The sequence below is a fragment of the Sebastes fasciatus genome, chromosome 6 (genome assembly GCF_043250625.1).
Source record: "Sebastes fasciatus isolate fSebFas1 chromosome 6, fSebFas1.pri, whole genome shotgun sequence".
NCBI lineage: Eukaryota > Metazoa > Chordata > Actinopteri > Perciformes > Sebastidae > Sebastes > Sebastes fasciatus.
Window position 1 is genome coordinate 3215226 of NC_133800.1, and position 20355 is coordinate 3235580.

The 20355-nt window shown below is 40.8% G+C and overlaps 1 protein-coding gene across 2 annotated transcripts in view; it reads right to left on the minus strand.

Annotated features, from left to right (window-relative positions):
* Positions 1 to 20355, minus strand: part of LOC141768774 (whirlin-like) — a 111015-nt gene that overhangs the window by 50562 nt on the left and 40098 nt on the right. For both annotated transcript variants that reach the window (XM_074637122.1, XM_074637123.1), the window contains exon 2: positions 11200 to 11376. In XM_074637122.1, the coding sequence (XP_074493223.1) occupies positions 11200 to 11376 (177 nt within the window). The remainder of the gene's footprint in view (positions 1 to 11199; positions 11377 to 20355) is intronic.

Here is a 20355-nt window from a genome sequence, read left to right on the forward strand (position 1 = left end):
TCGTCATCTGTCTACTCAAATAAAGTTTGACTGTGAAACAGAAATGTGTTGTGTTGCTTACAGTCACTATTTACTACCTGTACTCTTCTACATGCATGACATCAAATATATATAATATATAAATATCAGCTGTTTAAACAGTGTAATTACATGAAGCCTTTGTGAAAGAACATGTTATATTTAGATGATGGGAGTACATGAAGACTGTTCTGCTGGTTCTTGCAGACTTTGCTTATAGTTTCAAGTCGGAGGAGAGAGTGACGCTCTGTGGGTGGGGTCAGCTAGCTGGAGGTTCTAACCGTTGTTCTAACAGGAAACCCTTATATGGCTTGCAATTCGCCACCGACATCACCAGTGTAAGGAAAAGCTGCACAGTGTAATAATAATAATAATCTGTTAATCATGTTATTGTGGGTATATAATGAAAGAGTCAATACTGAGTATCTGCTGACAGTGTCCCACTCTGATATTGAGATTTCCCTTCAGTTGTTCAGTACACACTGAAGTAGGCCTGCAACAAAATAAGTAAATCAAAGAATGGGCTTCATATAATATATAACACTGATTAAGAAGTATCTTAATTATACCAAATAATTCACAATCCCATAATTCAAACATTACCTGCCCGAGGGGTCATGTCATCATTTTTCTCGTCATTGTGTTTTCAAATATTCTAATGCATTTCCTTGCCATAAAACCTTAAATTGCAGCTGTGTTTAAAAGGCTCTGTGGCACTAAATGAACCTGCGTCGCCTTAATCTAAACTAATTTATACTAATCCAAATGTCCACCCTCAAACTCCAGACTGAGCCCTCATAGAATTCAGTCGTACGACATGTTCCCCAACATCACATTAAGTCTGCGAGGGCGCGAGACAGCAAAGCTACAAAAGCCGCTTAAAGACAGTTTTAAGCCCCAGACACACCACGAACGTCAGGAGCACGTGGCAGCTGCGTGGCGGCTGCGTGATTCACGCATCTGGCGTTCACACCAGCTGCATTTCAGCAGTGTGTCAGCTGCGTTTCAGCTGCTGCAGCTGCCAGCCCTGTACTATATTCATTCATGGAGCTCTCCAAGTTACTGCATGTTCTAGAACACTGTCTGGCACATATTTCAGAATAAAAGCCTCGTGCTAACAAATGAAGGAATTCTGTCCGTAGAAAAAATGCTTGAGGGCTTTTATTTTGAAATGAAAGCAGGAAGTGTTGATTTAAAAATAAGTCTTTACTTTTTTTCATCTCCGTAACATATTCTATAGATATACATGTAAACTGGAGTGATGTTGCTGGTATTATGTCAATATACTGTCAATAGATCACTTTCACTGTCTGTTGTTGCTGTGAACCACGCGGCACGCGTAAAAAATAGGCGAGACCTATTCTCTAGAAGAGGCGCAGCTGAGACACAAGAGTGAGACGTCTGGTGGCTGTGTGGCTGCTCTAACCTGTTAACACGGACGCCGAAATAAAAAACAACAGGTAGCGCAGCTGCCACGTGCTCCTGACGTTCCTGGTTGTGGATGAAGCCTTAAAGTCGGTTTCACTCATTTTGATTACTTCTACATATTTCTGTATCATGATGTGGTTGAATATTTCTGGCCTACATGATTCAAGTAATGCTTTAAAATACAGTAATTGTTTTACACATTCATAATAGTCTGTTTTATTTTCTTAGTCTGCAGTTGAAAAAACTACGTCACGTCAGTGTTGCAATAAATTGTGGGTGATTAAATCATTGAAGTCTGCAACACAAGCAGACTCTCTGGATGTCTGCAGAAAGTCCGCTTGAGGCCCCTTGTGAACTGGATGATTTGTGGATTTGGACAGCCCTCAGCACTCACAGACTTCCCGGGAACGTGCTTGCAAAGTCCTCGAGTCTGCAAGTGGGATGAAGTCCAGACATTTGTGTCCAATCCCAATGTCCAAACTTGTGGACTCATGGACTTTGAGGCATGTTCCCACAAAGTCTGCGAGGGTCTGTCCCACTGTCAAATCATCAAGTGCTTGAGGTCTCTCTCACAGAGATTTCGAGCCCTTTATGCACACTTTCTGTAACTCTGCATTTCTGCAGACTTTGCCTGAGGGAATAACCCATAATTCATAGCTTTGTGACCAGGGTTACCAGGGGAAGCCCGGTGGTGTTCAAAAAAAGGTAAACAAAGAGGACGGCACATTTACACACAGGCATTCATTTTAACATTATTGAAAGCTTCAGGAGGCAACATGTTTTTGGCATCATATAATTCCATAATAACCTTTCAGCATATTGTAATTCAAGTGTTCCGAGAGAAAACTAGACTTCTGCTCCTCCTCATGGCTCTGTTTTCAGGCTTTAGAAAATCTAGCCTGTGACGGGATGGTCGGTGGACTTCAGATCAGCTCTGATTGGTTGTTTTCCTCAGGTCTGTGAAATCTTGCAGATGCTGTTAGGAGCACCGGAGGACACAGAGGAACATGATTTTTTTCAGATTACCTGTTTCATGCACTACTGTCAGGATATAGTGACTGTTTTATAAAAATAACTTTTTTAATCATATTTACTCCATTTCTACCCACTGCTGATTAAAGATGGTACACAAAAAAACACATGAAATCATTGGGGGACATTGGGATGGGGCCCTGGATTCATCATAGTAATCTTGCAAAATGTCCCTGAAAGACAGATATGCGCAGGTGTTTTTTAATTGAATTATTTTCTTTGGATGATGAAAACGTAACTCCAGACAAAAACCTATATTTGGACCAACATATAAAATCTCCCACTCCTGCTCCTTTTCCTATTTGAGGCTTTCTGTGGCCTGAAGGACGGACTCCTGCCACTCAATTGAATGACTCTCCTACTGCTGCTCAGCCTTCTTGAGAGCAGCCATGATGGTGCTTTGTTTCATAATGGCTGTCCCGGAGAATAGGAAGAGATCGGTGCATCAATGCTTATTGATATGCTGGAGGAAAAAAACACAACTGTAAAGGGTATGTCTGTGGGTGAAGGAATGGCTACTCGAAAAGTAAGACCAATGGATCATTTCACACCCTGCATGGGAGCTTGATCCAATGAGCCTCCGGTGAGGGAATTCTCCCTTTGATTCAAGCTGCTGCAGGTTGTTTTACTTTACCAAAATCCCAAACCACATCAGTTCAACGTACAGCAATATACAGAGCAATGCAAGAATGGAATGCACTCCCAAGGGTATTATAGGCATTCCTTGTTAAATGATGATATTTATCTGTTAGACCATGATAGAGTCAGTCGGAGCCGCTCTATTCTCTTGGTGTTTGTGTTATTTAAATTGTGCCAATCGTTATTGTTTTATGTCCAGTAAACGTGCATTATAATGTGTTATGTTAGTGTATTATGATGAGTAGTGTGAATGTGTATTTTTGTATTATCACCATGTAAACTGTGTGGACCCCAGGAAGAATAGCTGCTGCTATGCAAAAGCTAACGGGGATCTAAATAATCAAACAAACAAACCAAAATGAGAAGTTGTTTTGTCATCATGTGAGCCGTACTGGTCAAAATTACTTACTGTACTATACAAGAATGTCAGTTGTGTCTACCTGAAGGTTATTGTGTATCGCACAGAGCTTTTTAGATTCCCATTTCAACAGCAGCAAAAGTTTACTGGGAAAGGTCAACACTGTAGGCTACAATACTTTATAGAGAGAAACAGGATATCACATTTGTGTTAACAGTAAATGTATTTGTGTAGCAATGTGTTACATGTATTATAAACAGAAAATTCACATTTGATCTTTCATGTAAAGTCATATAGAGTGAACAGAAAATTTGCCACAAAATGGCATCCATGCCAATAAAAATAATTTAAAAAACCCTGCAACAATGAAAAAGATGCGGTATTTCTGTACCTTCCCAAAGTACATAACACCATGTCATAGATGATGTTCATGATAACTTCTGTTACGATTTGACGCTATATAAAAATATATTGAATCAAATGTTGATGTGATGTTTGCATGTGATGGCTGTGTTGTGAAGAGGATGACAATCTCACTGAGAATCAGCTCATCAGTTTTGATCATAAGCCGTGTGCAAGTGGTTATTGTGCAAATTGTAGACACTTACTTTTTGCTCACATGTGCAATTTGTTTGAATGAATGAGAAATTCTAATCTGTTGTGAACAGCAAACTACTTGTTCAGAGATTTGAGCTCATTGTTTTGAAAAAAAAAAAAAATTCTAATTTGAGAATTGCGCAAAATGGATGAGAAAAACTGTAATATTATTTCACTTTTAAACCCATCCTATAGCTCTGTATGGATCAGAGTACATTCCAGACTCTACTAAGTATGGTGGCACCTCACATCACAAAAACAGACACAGTGATGAGGGAGCCTATCAGCACTGCAGAGAGACATCTGTCTTTCTAGAATAAGTGGTCCTGCCATCTCTGCCATTGTGATTGAGACCTGCACCGCAATCTACAAAGTCTTTTTCCCCACAATTTTTAGCTACTAATTTTGTTCAATATTTTGATCCTTAAATCAAGAAACTGAATGGGAATAGAAGGGAAAAACTATCAGAGGGCTTGTTGGTAATACTGTATACCAGGATGCACATCTGTCTTTCCATCTATGTGCACAAGGTCCTGAGGATAGACTATCTGAAAGTAGCCAGCAGCAGACCTGAATGGAGCATAACTGCCTGGGGGGCTTTGAGGAACAGGGGCGATTCCCCAACTGTCTGCATGCACTGGATGGGAAGCACATCGTAATGTAATATATCGTAATGTAGTCACCTAAACATAGCAGGTCTCATTTACGCAACTACAAGAACACCAACTGAGTCGTGTTCATGGCCCTTGTGGATGCAGACCTAAGATTTTTTAATTTTAATAAATGCATAGTTAACTGTTAAAGGGACTGTTTGTAAGAATCAGAAATTGCTTGTTAACAGCAACACCTGTGGCTGTTAAGTCAACGGAAGTCAGCGTCCTGTTGCTCGCGCTTGTGCTCGCTCTACATAAACATGAACAAACAACGCTCAAAACAGTGAGGCGACACACGTCAGCTAAAAGCACAATATCACTCTATATTTCAGCTGCTTGGCAGTAATGTTAGCTGACCAGACGAAGGTCTCTCCATGAATCAATGCTGATCCTATTGTTGGCTTTTCCTGCCTCAGCCTCCCGACCGCGGCCGGAGGGAACAGGGGAGACACCGGAGTTTTGGAGACGATAACGTTTCTCTCTGCGGAGCCCCGTCACTTCACAAGACACGGGAAACCTCTGTTGGTCTGGAGGAGCTGCTGCAGTTATTTCTGCACAAACGTCCAGATCACTAGATATTCTCAGAGCTAAACTAACTCTTCTGCAGTGTGGAGTGTTCGCGCATGCACGTGAGAGTGGAGCGAAAGAGCGAGAACGAGCGCGGTGTGTGAGTGAAGGCAAGCAGAGGAGCAGAGTACAGCAGAGACTCCGGTCCTGGAGACCAAAGCTACGGTCTCCCCCGCGTCCTCCGACCGCGGCCAACACTGTTTAACAGACGGGCTTCACTAGATACAACCAAAAGGTTTTGGTGCTTCCGGGTAGTTTGTGTTGGAGGCTTTAAAAAAATGTAGCTTGTGACGGGAGACTTTGACCAATCACAGGTTATTTCAGAGAGAGAGAGCGTTCCTATTGGCTGTGCTCCGGCTGGTGGGGTGGTGCTTGGTATTTCCTCAACTTGATCTCAACATGGCTGCCGGGTAACAAACCTTTTCATTTTACAGCTAAACAGTACACTACAAGATGATTCTGAAAAAGATTTGAGGAGAGAAATAGGCATTAACATAACATAATATTGATTCATATTTGATCAGCGCTGCCTAGTTTGACCGTTTGATCGGAGTTCGCGAGTGATTGACAGCCGGCTCTCATAGACAGTAGTTGAATGTCAGACTCCAGATCAGCTCTGATTGGTTGTTTCCCTCAGGTCTGTGAAATCCTGCAGATTCCATTACGAGCACCGGAGGACACATAGGCACAGGATTTTTTTTCAGATTACCTGTCTCATGCACTACTGTCAGGATATAATGACCGTTTTATAAAAATAACTATATATAATAGTTATTTTATAATTATAATTATGTAATCATTATATTTGCTCCATTTCTACCCACTGCAGCTTTAATAATGATTGTATTGCTTCCGCTAAAGAACTGCGTCCATAGCAACTGTCTGTTATTCAAAACAGTGGTCTGTTTTTCAGAAATAACAGGCCGTAGAATGCCGTGACTGACCAATCAGAATCGAGTATTCAACAAATCCATGTAATAAAAACTGTTAACAAGTTCTTATAAATGTTTTATAATCTATCAATAAACGGGTTTATGATGCTATTATTAACATGTATATATTCTTATTGATGCATAATAATGTTAATAAACATCTTATAAGGGCCTATTACCTATTAACTAACACTTATTACAAGGACCTTAATATAAAGCGTTACCGTATTGGGTATGGCGGCACAAAAGCAAAGATTGCAGATGATGTGGAGTGGTGATTGTTGCAGCTGATTGTGAAGGGTTTGGGATTAGAATCTGTATCTTTAAATCTGAGGCCATGTTACCCTGCAGGAAATGATGAATTAGTCTCTCTGGGTTCAGGGTGAGTTTCTGCCAAGAGGTTCAGGTGTCTTGGGATCTTGCTCACTAGTGAGGGTGAGCTACACCCCACCCTCACCTATAGTCATGAACTTTGGGTAATCAGGGAGAAGGACATCTGGGCTACCTTGCTGAGCTTGCTGCCACCATAACCTGTAACTGGATAAATGGGTACAAGATAGAGGATAGATGGCGGATGGATACATAGTACCGATAATGTATGACTCAAGACTTATAGAGAACACAGTAACACAGTAAGCAACTCAGAACACATCAATTTTCACCAAGTGGTGATATAAAATTAATTGTGCTGATAATTAGATGCAACATTCTACACATTGTGTATTAGATGTGTGGAGATTCTGCAGCTCATAATACACAAGGACGTTAGTCTCCTCCCGGGAGAAGCTTTTATAGCAGAGCCTCTCTGGAGTGCTTCCTGCCACCACCAAATTGTCAGTGCTGCGGCACAGAGTGCACTAGAGAAGTTATTTGATTGGTCATGATTGAAGCCAGGGCCATCACACCTCTTTCTCCAACACTGTTTTCAAACTGTATCACAGGAGTACAGGTTACTTCTGCCTTGGAATTACCAAAAACTATGTGCTCCATACACTCAAACTATGCACCTCTGACCATGCGCCACTAATTACTATTCACTGAATCTTTGCAATATGTCATGTATGATAAGTAGACACTAATATAGTGTGCCATTCAGGGCAAGAGGATAGTTCACTAAGGACAATTAATAAACGGACCTGCATACACATTTCACCGGACAATACTTTTCTCATATTTTATTAAACGGCATTGTTGAATTCTCAATCACAGCGTTCTACAGTCTTTTATTTCGTTATAGCAGACCGTTGCTATGTATAACAGACCGTTGCTATGGGCGCAGGTCTGATGTTGGATTCTGGCAGACCTTTTTTTGTGTCAGATTATTGATTTCTTAAATGGTAAAAGGTAAATGGACTTGCATTTATATAGTACTTTTCTAGTCTTCCTACCACTCAAAGAGCTTTACACTACATGTCAGCATTCACCCATTCACACACACATTCATACACTGATGGCAGAGGCTGCCATGCAAGGTGCCAACTTTGCCCATCAGGATCTATTCTAAACACTCATTCACACACCGGTGGCTCAGCCTTCGGGAGCGATTTGGGGTTAAGTGTCTTGCTCAAAGACACATCCACATGTGACCCGGAGCAGTAGGTAGCCGTATAATAAGCGGGATAATGTACAGCTGGCGTGTCGGGGTTTCTTTCACAACAATGATCGGCTCGCTGTACATTATTCTTTACAAAATATATAATAATATATCATAATACCATAATACATAATATATCAAGTTGTGTACAGAGTCAACTTTATTCACATTGTCTTGTGGCATGAAACAACATTTAATTAGGACCCATTGGGATCTATTAGCAGAAATGGAACATAATATTCATAACTATGTTTCATTAGTGTGTAATCGCCTGAAACTAAGAATTAGAATGTAGAATTTATATCTACATAGGGAGCGGGTCCTCTTCACCTCTTGACAGAGTTTATACCACCATGTTTCTACAGTAGCCCAGAACGGACAAACCAAACACTGGCTCTCGAGAGGGTCTTTTGCATTTTTTAATTATGCAGAGTGCAAAATTGTGGAGCTGCTAGTAAGGTTATTATGGTAAGGATGGCCTCTGAGCGAGGTGAACGGTGTTCCCACGGTTTGGCACTGGGAGTCTCACGTTACTCACGTTTGAGTGGAGGGCTACCCAGTTGCTTGCAATCTGCAACCACAGTGCTAGATGCCAACAAATCCTACACACTAGATTAAATAAATCACCACTTCTAAAGCCACTGTTGAAGGTTTCTTTTAGCCAGAATTCTGATGTAACTATCACAAAGTGATAGGGATTAACAATTGTGAGATTCTGTGCGGGGCGGCTGTGGCTCAGACGGTAGAGCAGGTCGTCCACCAATCGAAAGGTTGGTGGTTCGATCCCTGCCTGCTCCGGGTCACATGTCCTTGAGCAAGACACAGTGTCCTTGAGCAAGACACAGTGTTGGCATAGAATGTGTGAATGAGTATTTAGATTAGATCCTGATGGGCAAAGTTGGCACCTTAGCAGCATCAGTGTGTGTGTGAATGGGTGAATGCTGACATGTAGTGTAAAGAGCTTTGAGTGGTCGGAAGACTAGAAAAGCACTATATAAAGGCAAGTCCATTTACCATTCTAGATTCACACAAAAAGCCTCTTTGCAGATGGGAGGACAGGGTTGCAGGGTTGCTTAGCTCTATGATTCTCACACAACAGAACCATTTCAATGGACATGATTCATAAAACAGACAGCTGGCATATTGTAGATCAACTTGCATACATCTGGCACGTTAACTGACAAAGATTTATATGTTCTCCGAATAAGGAGCCAATAAATCATACCTCCCCACTGTATATATCTGGCAGGCCATTTTGCCTCTAGTAACAGCTTCTCAGACCTCTGCTCAGAAACCGCTCCTTACCCTTTAATCAGCTCTCCTCCAGGTCATCCAGGCACATCTGAATACATGCAAATATAAGCAGTTTTCTGAGGTATCCTCTTGCCCCCCATGCTGTACCAACATTTACTACAGCAGGCGTAAATCAGGTCCTGAGCTTTTGGATGGATCACCCATCAACTGAGCCCCATTCAAATCTGCAGAGCTGTGCAGAGCTGTGCAGAGCTGTGCAGAGCTGCGTTCAGAGGCACTAGCCTTGGCTGCATTGATCTGCTTATGCAGCAGTATTAGCCATGCAGCTGCTGTAGGATGTTTGGATGCATCCTACAGTAGCAATGGGGACATTGGTTTTCAGTTCCCCCGTTCTCCAGAAAACTGTCTAGCAATGAGGCAATTACAGCCTTGTTCCAGCCACGTAGGGAGCAACACTGGTCTGCCTCAGTGGACCATTGATCCTGTGAGAAGAGTTGGCACACGGATAGTGTCTATTTGGTGACGTAATTACCATGACGACGAGTGTACACTGAAATCAATCTCTGTTGGACTGATACAGTTGTCCTAATCCAGTTCAAGTGTGGAGGTCTGCATGAACAATGCTGAACCATATTTATAAGCTACCTTTAGGGGCTAACAAGTCCACTGCTGAGTTCTTAAAATGTTCTAAACCAAATTCAATGCTCTCACTATATTGCCCTGTAGGAACCAGGTTCATTAAAACATACTTGTAAAAGTAAAACAGGCTCTTGATTAAAGCTTCAGAAGGCAACAGGTTTTTGGCATCATTGGGCAAAAATTCCATAATAACCTTACATCATATTGTAAATCAAGTGTTCTGAGAGTGAACTAGACTTCTGCTCCTCCTCATGGCTCTGTTTTCAGGCTTTAAAAAAATGTAGCTCGTGACGGGAGACTTTGACCAATCACAGGTTATTTCAGAGAGAGAGAGCGTTCCTATTGGCTGTGCTCCGGCTGGTGGGTGGTGCTTGGTATTTCCTCAACTTGATCTCAACATGGCTACCGGGTAACAAACTTTTTAATTTTACAGCTAAACAGTGCACTACAAGATGATTCTGAAAAAGATTTGAGGAGAGAAATAGGCATTACAGTAACAGAATATTGATTCATATTTGATCAGCGCTGCCTAGTTTGACTGTTTGATCGGAGTTCGTGAGTGATTGACAGCCGGCTCTCATAGACAGAAGCTGGACGGCAGACTCCAGATCAGCTCTGACTGCTTGTTTTCCTCCAGTCTGTGAAATCTTGCAGATGCCATTAGGAGCACCGGAGGACACAGGGGCACATGCTTTTTTTCAGATGACCTGTCTCATGCACTACTGTCAGGATATAGCGACTGTTTTATAAAAATAGCTTTTTTAATCATATTTGCTCCATTTCTACCCACTGCAGCTTTAAAATGCTAATTTGATGTACAACATGTTTTCCATACTTATGTTACGTTGTTTCCGTACGTGTTTTGCTTGGTTTACGTACTTATCGTATGCCCAACGATTTGACGTTTTTCCTAAACCTAACTAAATGGTTTTGTTGCCTAAACCTCACTAAGTAGTTTTGTTGCCTAAACCTAACAAAGTATTCCCAGCAGTTATTTTAACCCAAACCATAATCTTTTCCTAAACCTAACTAAGTAGTTTTGTTGCTTAAACCTAACTATGGACATTACTGTGACATGAGAAAAGCCTAAAATGCATCCTGACACACGGAATGTTCTTGTAATGTCATGCTATTTATATGCCTTCCTGTGAGACTGAGTTGTTGTCTTCAAAAATGTCACAACACCAAAGGTCATGATGACTGTCCTCCGAGAACAATATTCCAGTCCTGAACTGACTGCTGTCAGACATGAGCAGAAGGACAATTACAAAAAATATCATCCTGGATAATAAATTGTATTGAATATGACAGATGACATTTCAGAAACATGCAACACTATATTCGCTTTCAGAGAAAAGTCTTCACTGCACTTATCCATCTGTTCTTCAGATGTTTTCATTTTGAATTGTTCAATACATCATCTACTACATCACTGGACCTTTTTTTTTTTATCTTGTACCACCACCAACAAACACATATTGTTCTTACCATCCTGTCCTCCATGCCATGTCCTTGCCTCTGGTTGGCCTCCAGACTGTCGGGTGGCGGGGTGACGCTCCGGCCCTCAGGGTCCACCCAACTGTACACGTGGTTGGTGATGTAGCCTCCAGGGATCCGACCCATGGAACACACTGAAATGGCCAGCTTCTTGCATCCCTTCAGCACCTGCATCATGAGAGGAAGGTAAGGTTGTGAAAGCGCTATATACGGCAGAACTCATGAACCTACATAGCAATCCTTTCGCAATTTAGCAATCCAATCATGTATAGGCCAGATACACCTAATGAAACCAATAAATACTGTCTTTTATGGCAGAGAATTGTGGCCTTGTACATAAGAATATCAATGATGGCTCTGTGCTTGTATCATTTCTTGGGACTTTGGTCCCCAGAAAAAGCGAAAACATTTCCAGCTGATTTATTAATCTACTTTTCAGCTAGCGATTTCCTCTAAATTTTAAATAAGTTATGTTTTGATTTTTTGAGTTTTAATACATACATACACGGACAATCCCAGACCGGACAATGCCGTGGTAGCAACCTGTCAATCACAAGATAGCCACGCCCTAAAGCATACCCTGCTTTATCGTTTATTTTACTCTAAATAGGACTAAAATTTACTAAATGAACATCATGCTGTATTGAAGAAGACTTGAAACTACAGATTGAGACGATGAACTCATGTTTACAACGTTTACTGAAGTAATGAAGCCCTGTGATAGTCTGGCGACCTGTCCTGGGTGTACCCCGCCTTCGCCCAATGTCAGCCCGCAACCCTGAATAGGATAAGCGGTTACAGATAATGAATAGATGGATGGAATGAAGTAATGAGTCATGTAAGAAGTAGGTTCATTTTCTTACAGACTTCTATACAATCAGCCCTATTTTTGCAACTGTCTTCCGTCTTCACTGGAAACAACTTGGTTAGGTTTAGGCAACAAAACTACTTAGTTAGGTTTAGGAAAAGATTGTGGTGTGGGTTAAAATAATTATACTTGAAAGACTTGGTTAGGTTTTGGCAACAAAACTAGTCAGTCAGGTTTAGGAAAAGATTGTGGTTTGGGTTTAAAATAACTACGTTTGAAAGACTTGGTAAGTTTTGGTAGCAAAACTACTTGGTTAGGTTTAGTAAAAGATTGTGGTTTGGGTTAAAATAACTACACTTGAAATATTTGGTTAGGTTTAGGAAAAGATTGTGGTTTGGGTTAAAATAACTACGCTTGAAATACTTGGTTAGGCTTAAGCAACAAAACTACTCAGTTAGGTTTAGGAAAAGACTGTGGTTTGGTTTAAAATAACTACGCTTGAAAGACTTGGTTAGGTTTTGGTAACAAAACTACTTAGTTAGGTTTAGGAAAAGATTGTGGTTTGGTTTAAAATAACTACGCTGGAAATACTTGGTTAGGTTTAGGCAACAAAACTACTTAGTTAGGTTTAGGAAAAGATTGTGGTTTGGGTTAAAATAACTACAGAAGTGACGTAACTTAATGAAGTTACGTGACAAATAATCAACGTTGACCTGTGGTTTCACATGGGATACGAACACTGGCCTCCTGGACGAGACTTCCTGGTTCATGATTACGTGGGATATACGAATTACACTGCATTACTTTTTATAGGTAAAGCTACGAACGGTGTATAAGAACAGCCTGCTGGTTGCCACTGAACATTGATATTGTACGTAAATGGTGAGGTGCATAATCATCCAATATGAACAAAATTCCAAATATAGTGGGCTGGTCCGGGCTAGCACACAAACAATACACCACAATCCTCTGCCAGCAGATTTGTTCTTATTTGATCCAGGGGTATTGTACCAAACAGTGACTGTGAGTAACAATGCCCTCCTGTTGGCACAGATACATTGTGTTGATCCTTTTCATAAGTTCTCCTTGGGTTATTTCATACTCCTTTCAGCTTTGCTATTTAAATCACTGAAGCTCCCTCGCCTTGTGCATTTGCTGTCACATCATTTAGTTGTTTTATGAGAGAGGGACAGAATTAGCAGAGGCTTTGGGGCCAAAGCAATGACTATCATTGTGACTCACACAGGCGCCGGCGGAAACACAGCAGCAAAGACACCAGGAAACGGAAAGAAAGAGGGTCAGGGACAGGTCTTATATGGATGAGGTTCCTCTCTTAAATAAAAGTAACCTTTGGAAACAAAAACTTTTTCAACAATATATAAAAACTTAACAATAATACACTGCGTCCAAAATCACATACTATGCACTACATACCAATACGTGTACTTTTGTTCAACATACTTGAGTGAATAAACAGTAGCATGCATCTTTTTGGACGCAATGAGCAGTATTTTATGTCGTGACTTTTTGAGAGCCTCATGCCGGTTGGAGATATGTAACCATGGTAACCCATGCCAACATCATGTGACCAAAACGACGATTTATGAGAATCAAAGTCTGAACTAATTTAAAAAGTATATTACACCTAGTAAAGTGTAATCTTATACTTACAGTTAAAATGAAGTGTTACCGATGTTACAGAGCCGTCCGCCAACGTCTGTTATGAACGTTATCGTCACTACCGCATTGCATTGTGGGATATTTATGCTGCCGTAGTGTCCAGCGTTTGCATACTGTAAAATTTCACCAGAAATAGTATGTAATTTGCGTATTATTGGTTTCATACTAAGGTTTCGGACACCCTAAAACATCTCACACACCGTTTTAGCCTACTAAATCTCATGTTAGTATGGAATTCCAGACACAATATAGCCTAAAGGGAATGTTGTTTTTTGTTTCCCAAAAATCAGAGGCTCTTTGTTTTCCCTTTTTTAAAATCTGTCTAATCCAATAGAGACACATTATACACTTTTCACCGTCTCCCACGTTTCCGAACAATGTGGCTCAAAAACAAAGGGTCTGGAGGATGTATCTTTGCACTATTTTTAGTCAGTGTGATGTTTATCTGAAAACAAGTGCTGAAATGTCTGCCTGTCTGCATCAATGTGAACACATCTGGCAGTTTCTGAGGCATGAAAGCTGCTAACTTTTTGCCATTTTTCTGTCCCTGTTCCTTTCACTATGGCTTTTGTTACTGGTCATTCCTGTTTTGGGCTCTTTTCTGACACTCTGGTCCCCAATGAGTGATCATGATAGGGCACAGTGACTTGCTGAGGGGCACTACATCATGAAACATGGCTGAAGAGGCTGCTGTAGCAGGGGTCAGAGAGTTGAGATGGTCCCCGTAGACATCAGGGCAATGTGCCACCCTGTGTTTAGATGTTCTTTCTTATTGTCTGCAACTGTCTGCCGTTGCCAAGAAAATAATCTTGGATTACTCACATAGTCCCGGGCCAGATTTAAAAGGTGTCTGTAATCTGAAGTTGTCATTTAGTGTTTTATATGATTTATGAAGTCTCTCTAATGACTGTTTTTCTCTTGGCCAGAATGTCATGCATCACCACTTCCCTGATCACTCACCCTGAAACCCCTTCAGACCACAACTGCCCCATGTCTTTCCAGCAACCCTGATTGCCTAACATTATGTCTATGTACAGAGCCCAAGTGAAACTGAACTTCTGGGTTCTGTTAAAGTCACATTGGCACGTGTAATAATTACACAACTCATTTAAAGCTTCCAGGCCTGGAACATTAAACTTGCTGACCATTAAATGCACAGTGTGTAACAGTTAGGGGGATCTATTGGCAGAAATTGAATATAATATTAATAGGTTTGTTTTCTTTAGTGTATAATCACCTGTAAATATGAACCGTGTTTTTGTTACCTTAGAATGAGCCGTTTATATCTACATAGGGAGCTGGTCCTCTTCACGGAGTCCACCATGTTTCTACAGTAGCCCAGAACGGACAAACCAAACACTGGCTCTAGATAGGGCCATTCACATTTTCACGTTGTCACGTTGTCACGTTGTCAAGTTGTCAAGTTGTCACGTTGTCACGTTGTCACGTTGTCACGTTGTCAAGTTGTCAAGTCGACCACCGTAGTTCTCCTACACCAGGGGTCAGCAACCTTTACTATCAAAAGAGCAATTTTAGGCAAATCTAATAAATCTAAAATAATCTGTCTGGAGCCGTAAAACATTTGAGCACTGTGATGAAGGTAACACAGTTCATAGTCTAAGTATATAGTATATAAGTCTAATGCAGTGAGGGCCAAAGAGCAAATGTACTACGGAGTATTAGGGCCACATTGAGGGGAAAAAACATCTGAGATTTACAGAATAAAGTCATAATATTATGAGAATAAAGTCATAACTTTACAAGAAAAAAAGTCATAATATTACGAGAAAAAAGTCGTAATATTATTAGAATAAAGTCATAACTATATGAGAAAAAAAGTCGTAATATAACAAGAATAAAATCATAACTTTACTAGAAAAAAAGAAAATACGTAAAATTGCTACTTTATAATATTGTGACTTTATCCTCTTAATCTTAGATTTATTTTTTTTCCTCAATGTGGCCCTAATACCATAGACCTACAACAATGATAAATAAAAATGAAAATGTAAACAAAAAACAATTATTCATTTCCATTTTTATAAATCCACAGGGAGCCACTGAAGAGAAGCTAAAGAGACGCATGTGGCTCAGGAGCCACAGGCTGCTGATCCCTGTCCTACACGTTTGGAGAAGTTTTAGTTGGATGCAATCTGCAACCTCACCGCTAGATGCCGCCAAATCCTACACACTGCACCTTGTAGTTGAGCAGTTCACTCCATTTGCCAAGACGGGGATGGTAAATTCTTTAAAATATATATATATATATATCATTGTTTACTGACCTGGCCATTTCCCAAAAGTCCAAGACCGTTGTGGGTTAAACGTCACCCGTTTGACAAACTGAGCCTGTTGAGTGGCTGCCAACTGCAACATGATGCCAAGATTGAGGATGAAAGGGAAAACAGGACACAAAGGGCTAAATATTGTCGACATTTTTCTGGCAGAAGAGATTACAAATAAGATGTTGGAAAGATGACTGTAGAAGAGAGTATGGTTGGATATAATGGATCCATGAAGGGATCGAATTCTATTAGCAAATACTGTATCATTTGATTAGTTTCACTACAAAATTTTCTCTACGACAACTAAAGTATGGTTATGTTAAGGCAACTTACAGTAAAACACTTGATTGAGGTTGGGGAGAGATGGTGGTCTTGATAAAGTCTGCACTGACCTAAAGCTCAAGAAAGATTTGCGATCTCACTTTGTTCTCTGTCATTATCATTGCTTCTCCTTTAGTCCTGCTGGCAGCCCGCCCTTCTAATAAAGGATTCAGGTTTGACCCTAATCTTGGAACACATCTGCCCTGCTGAAGTGTCCTTGAGCAAAACACTCAGTCCCCACTGGCTCAAGGGGCTGCTGTTCAGCAGTTGAGCGTGACCTTTGTCCTCCCTGTGGATGATTTCACTCTGGCATCAATAAAAAATGACATTATTAATGCATTTCTTTTTTTCTCCTGTCCACCACAACTTATCTAATTACAGAGTATTTTATGTCTAAAACCCGTCCTCTTCTCTGCTCGCCCCCTCCCAACGGTTTGGTGCTGTGAGGTTTATGGATGGCTGTCCCTGCAGTGCTAATGGATGTTCAGTGTGTGTCTCAGCACTGCGACTGTGATGTGTCATTCCAGCAGTGCAGTGGCCATAATTCAGTGCTTACTGAGCTCCTTTATCACCGCCAGAAGTCGCAGATGCACCCAAGGACTATGTGTGCCGGGTCAACGGGTCGAGATGCTCCACCACTGGACGTCTGTTCCTGCTTGTGAACACCATCACATCCAGACACACTGGCTGGATTTTTAACACTGTGTACTACGCCTCGTGTCTACACAGATGTACAGCTAGCTGAGCTTCAGAGCCCCCCCCCCAGAGCTGTACAGATGATGAATAGTTTCAGGTAAGTGAGGTGAGATTCCCACCTAAATTCAATTAGTCAACCACCCCTCCTGTCACCGACAAACAAGCGTGGAGCAGTCTGAGGACAAACAGGAGGCCTTCACCTGCACTCCCGTGAGTTATATTCCGCAAAATCAGCTAAGCCTCCTCCTCCTGAGTTGCTTCCAAACTTTTCTATGTAGCCATTCTCTTAGCAGTCACTTTCAAGTGTTTCTCTGTGCTTTTTATGGACCGTATTTAGAAGAGACACAGAATCATGAAGTTGATCAAGAAGGTTGGATCTATTATTAGCTTGAATCCAGATTCTCTGGAGACCATCACAGAGCAGAGACCCAGAAGGAAGCGTAGGAGAGTTCTGTCCCGGGACGACCATCCTTTGCACAGTACCTTCAAAGAGTAGCAGGAGCGACTGGCTCCTATTGCCAAAATGCTCCACTGAAAGGTTCAGGATGCCTTTTGTTCATGCAACAGTTAGGCTTTGTAATGAACAATGTTGATACAATGTCCCTTCCACTTTTTATTCATTCACTGTATGCGGCAACTACTTATGCTTTTATTGTCTGCATACCATTTATTAGGGGTAGGAAAAAGAATTGATTCACCTTGTATCGATCACGATTTTTTTTTTTTTACGGTTTTGAAATAAATTTTTTAATGCCAGAATCAATAATGTGACATCATATCCGTTCCGTATCCGTCAACCAAAACAAACCGCTGCGAGCCACTGCGAGAAAGTAGAAAACGGCGGAGGGTCCACGTGGATACGACCTGCAGCCTCATATTTAAATCCAGCGTGGTAAACATTACACATCCAGTAAAGGATGGAAACACTTTGGGTTTCACACATTGACAGGAAAAGCATAGATAGACATCACGGCTACAGCTGCATGCTAACTCTGTCATGGACAGGAAACGTTATCGTATCGCGGTAACATGCGGTCAAGCCGGCCGTCACTCTCATCTCCTTGGTCAAATGGGCCGACGCTACAACTGTAGAGCACCCATATACTGACATTTATGTTAAATACATTCAAACGGACCCAATGGAGCTGACCGTGGATGTATAAAGAGAACGGAGCTGACCCAGGCTTCTCTGTGCTGGACCATCAGCCATTCTGTGACGTCTCTCTGCCTCTCTGGTGGTGCCTCATTCCACATGACAGACCTGGACCTCCGTCCTCCAGGAGATTTAGCCTCTCTAACAACTTACCTCAGTCCAAGGAGGCTTATTGGCATGGGTAACATAAGTTTAGATTACTAAGCAACTGTGAACTAAAAACAAAAATCTGGTCCTCTCTCTAGGTTCATGGTGGAGAGGAGGTTGTGTTGCTTGGGCTCTATCTATCTGGAGTGGAGAGGAGGTCGTGTTGCTCTGGTTCTACCTATATGGTGTGGAGAGGAGGTTGTGTTGCTAAGGCTCTATCGATCTGGAGTGGAGAGGAGGTCGTGTTGCTCTGGTTCTACCTATATTGCGTGGAGAGGAGGTTGTGTTGCTAAGGCTCTATCTTGTTGGCGTGGAGAGGAGGTCGTGTTGCTCTGGCTCTGTTTGGCGACGCCTGGAAGCTGCTTGACATCCTTCTGGATTCACCTTCTCACTTATATTCACATTATATGTATTATTTTTTGTCATGGGTTGTCTATGTTGTATTTTCATTATGTTGTTAGTCTGTACACACGACATCTTTTGCACGTCTGTCCATCCTGGAAGGGAGATCCCTCCTCTGTTGCTCTTCCTGAGGTTTCTAACATTTTTCTCCCCGTTAAAAGTTTTTTTTTTGGTTAAGTTTTTCCTTATCCAATGAGAGGGTCGTACTGTAAAGGTCAGAGGGTGTCGTATCCTGTACAGATGTAAAGCCCCCCAACGCAAATTTGTGATTTGTGATTTTGGGCTGTACAAATAAAATTGACTTGACTTGACTTGACATGACGGGAGAGCTAGCGACGGACTTGGCCATTTTAGCGGAAGTATACACGTGACTACGTTTTCAAAATAAGTTGTTAACAAAGGGAACTGTATGTACAAAATACATATATGGAAATGATATTGATTGGATTATATTCACCAGAAGTATAAAACATTACATTTCCCTTATAAATTAAAAAGAAAATACCACTAATTCGTGAGGGAAATGTCTTTATTCTTTGATTTTTGGGATACTGGAAAAAAAATGTGATAAATACTGCCTGATAAATTAGACTTCAGGGGATCTCTGACTACATCCATGATGAAAATCAAACATTATTACTTGATTCATTTAGATATTTTCCATAGTAAAAGTCCCTAGAAGTGTATAATTCAACTTTTTCCCATGGTCTAGTGTTAAAAAAGTCACAAATCGCAATAAATCACTATATCGAATTATACTTGTACTGAGTAGAATCGCAATACTTAAAAATCACAATACATGTCGAATCAGCACCCAAGTATCGTGATATTGAATTGTAGTATTGGTACTAACCCTTTTATTATTGTTGCAATGGAACTATGTATTTCCCTTCGATGACCCTGCTAACTATCGTGTAGATGACATATTGTGTCTTCGTCTTGGTCGGTGTGTTGTCTATGTCTTTGTTTATGGTGGCAAACCAGTTTCCCCTTTGAGTATTAATAGAATTCATCCTATATCCTAAAAGTAGAATGTGAATGTGCATATTGGTAATCTATTGGAAATGCTTATGCCAAAACTGTTTTTCCAAAGAAATGTTTTCCATTTGAGGCCAGAAACAAAATTGTGCAAAGCTCATTTCTATCTGTATTAGACTATGGTGATGTGATTTACATCATTCCTACTTAAAAAAAATAGATTCTGCATATCACGCTGTAATACGTTGTGTAACAAAAGCTTGCATTTGCATTTTATATATATCTTTAGGATGGTCCTCTCTGTACCAGAGGAGAAAAATGTTGCAATTTATTGCCAAGACATTTGGTCTCATGCAGCAACATTCTCTTAAATTTCTCTTATATTTTCTCTTAATTTTCTGTTAAAGGACCTGTATGTATGTGTTTACACTTAAATTAAAACAAATTATAATAATTATATATATATATATATATATATATATATATATATATGTATGTTTTTAGTATTTTTTTATTCCCAATGTGTGAACAGGTTGTAACATAACCTAAAAAAATTAGTCCTTCCACAACTTTCTGGGTTTCCTCTACCAGCCTGTAGACCGCTTTTAATATGAAGAATGAGGGCCGTTTTTTCTGGGAAAATCCAACGGATGTGTCGTCATGTGCACTCGCGAGTG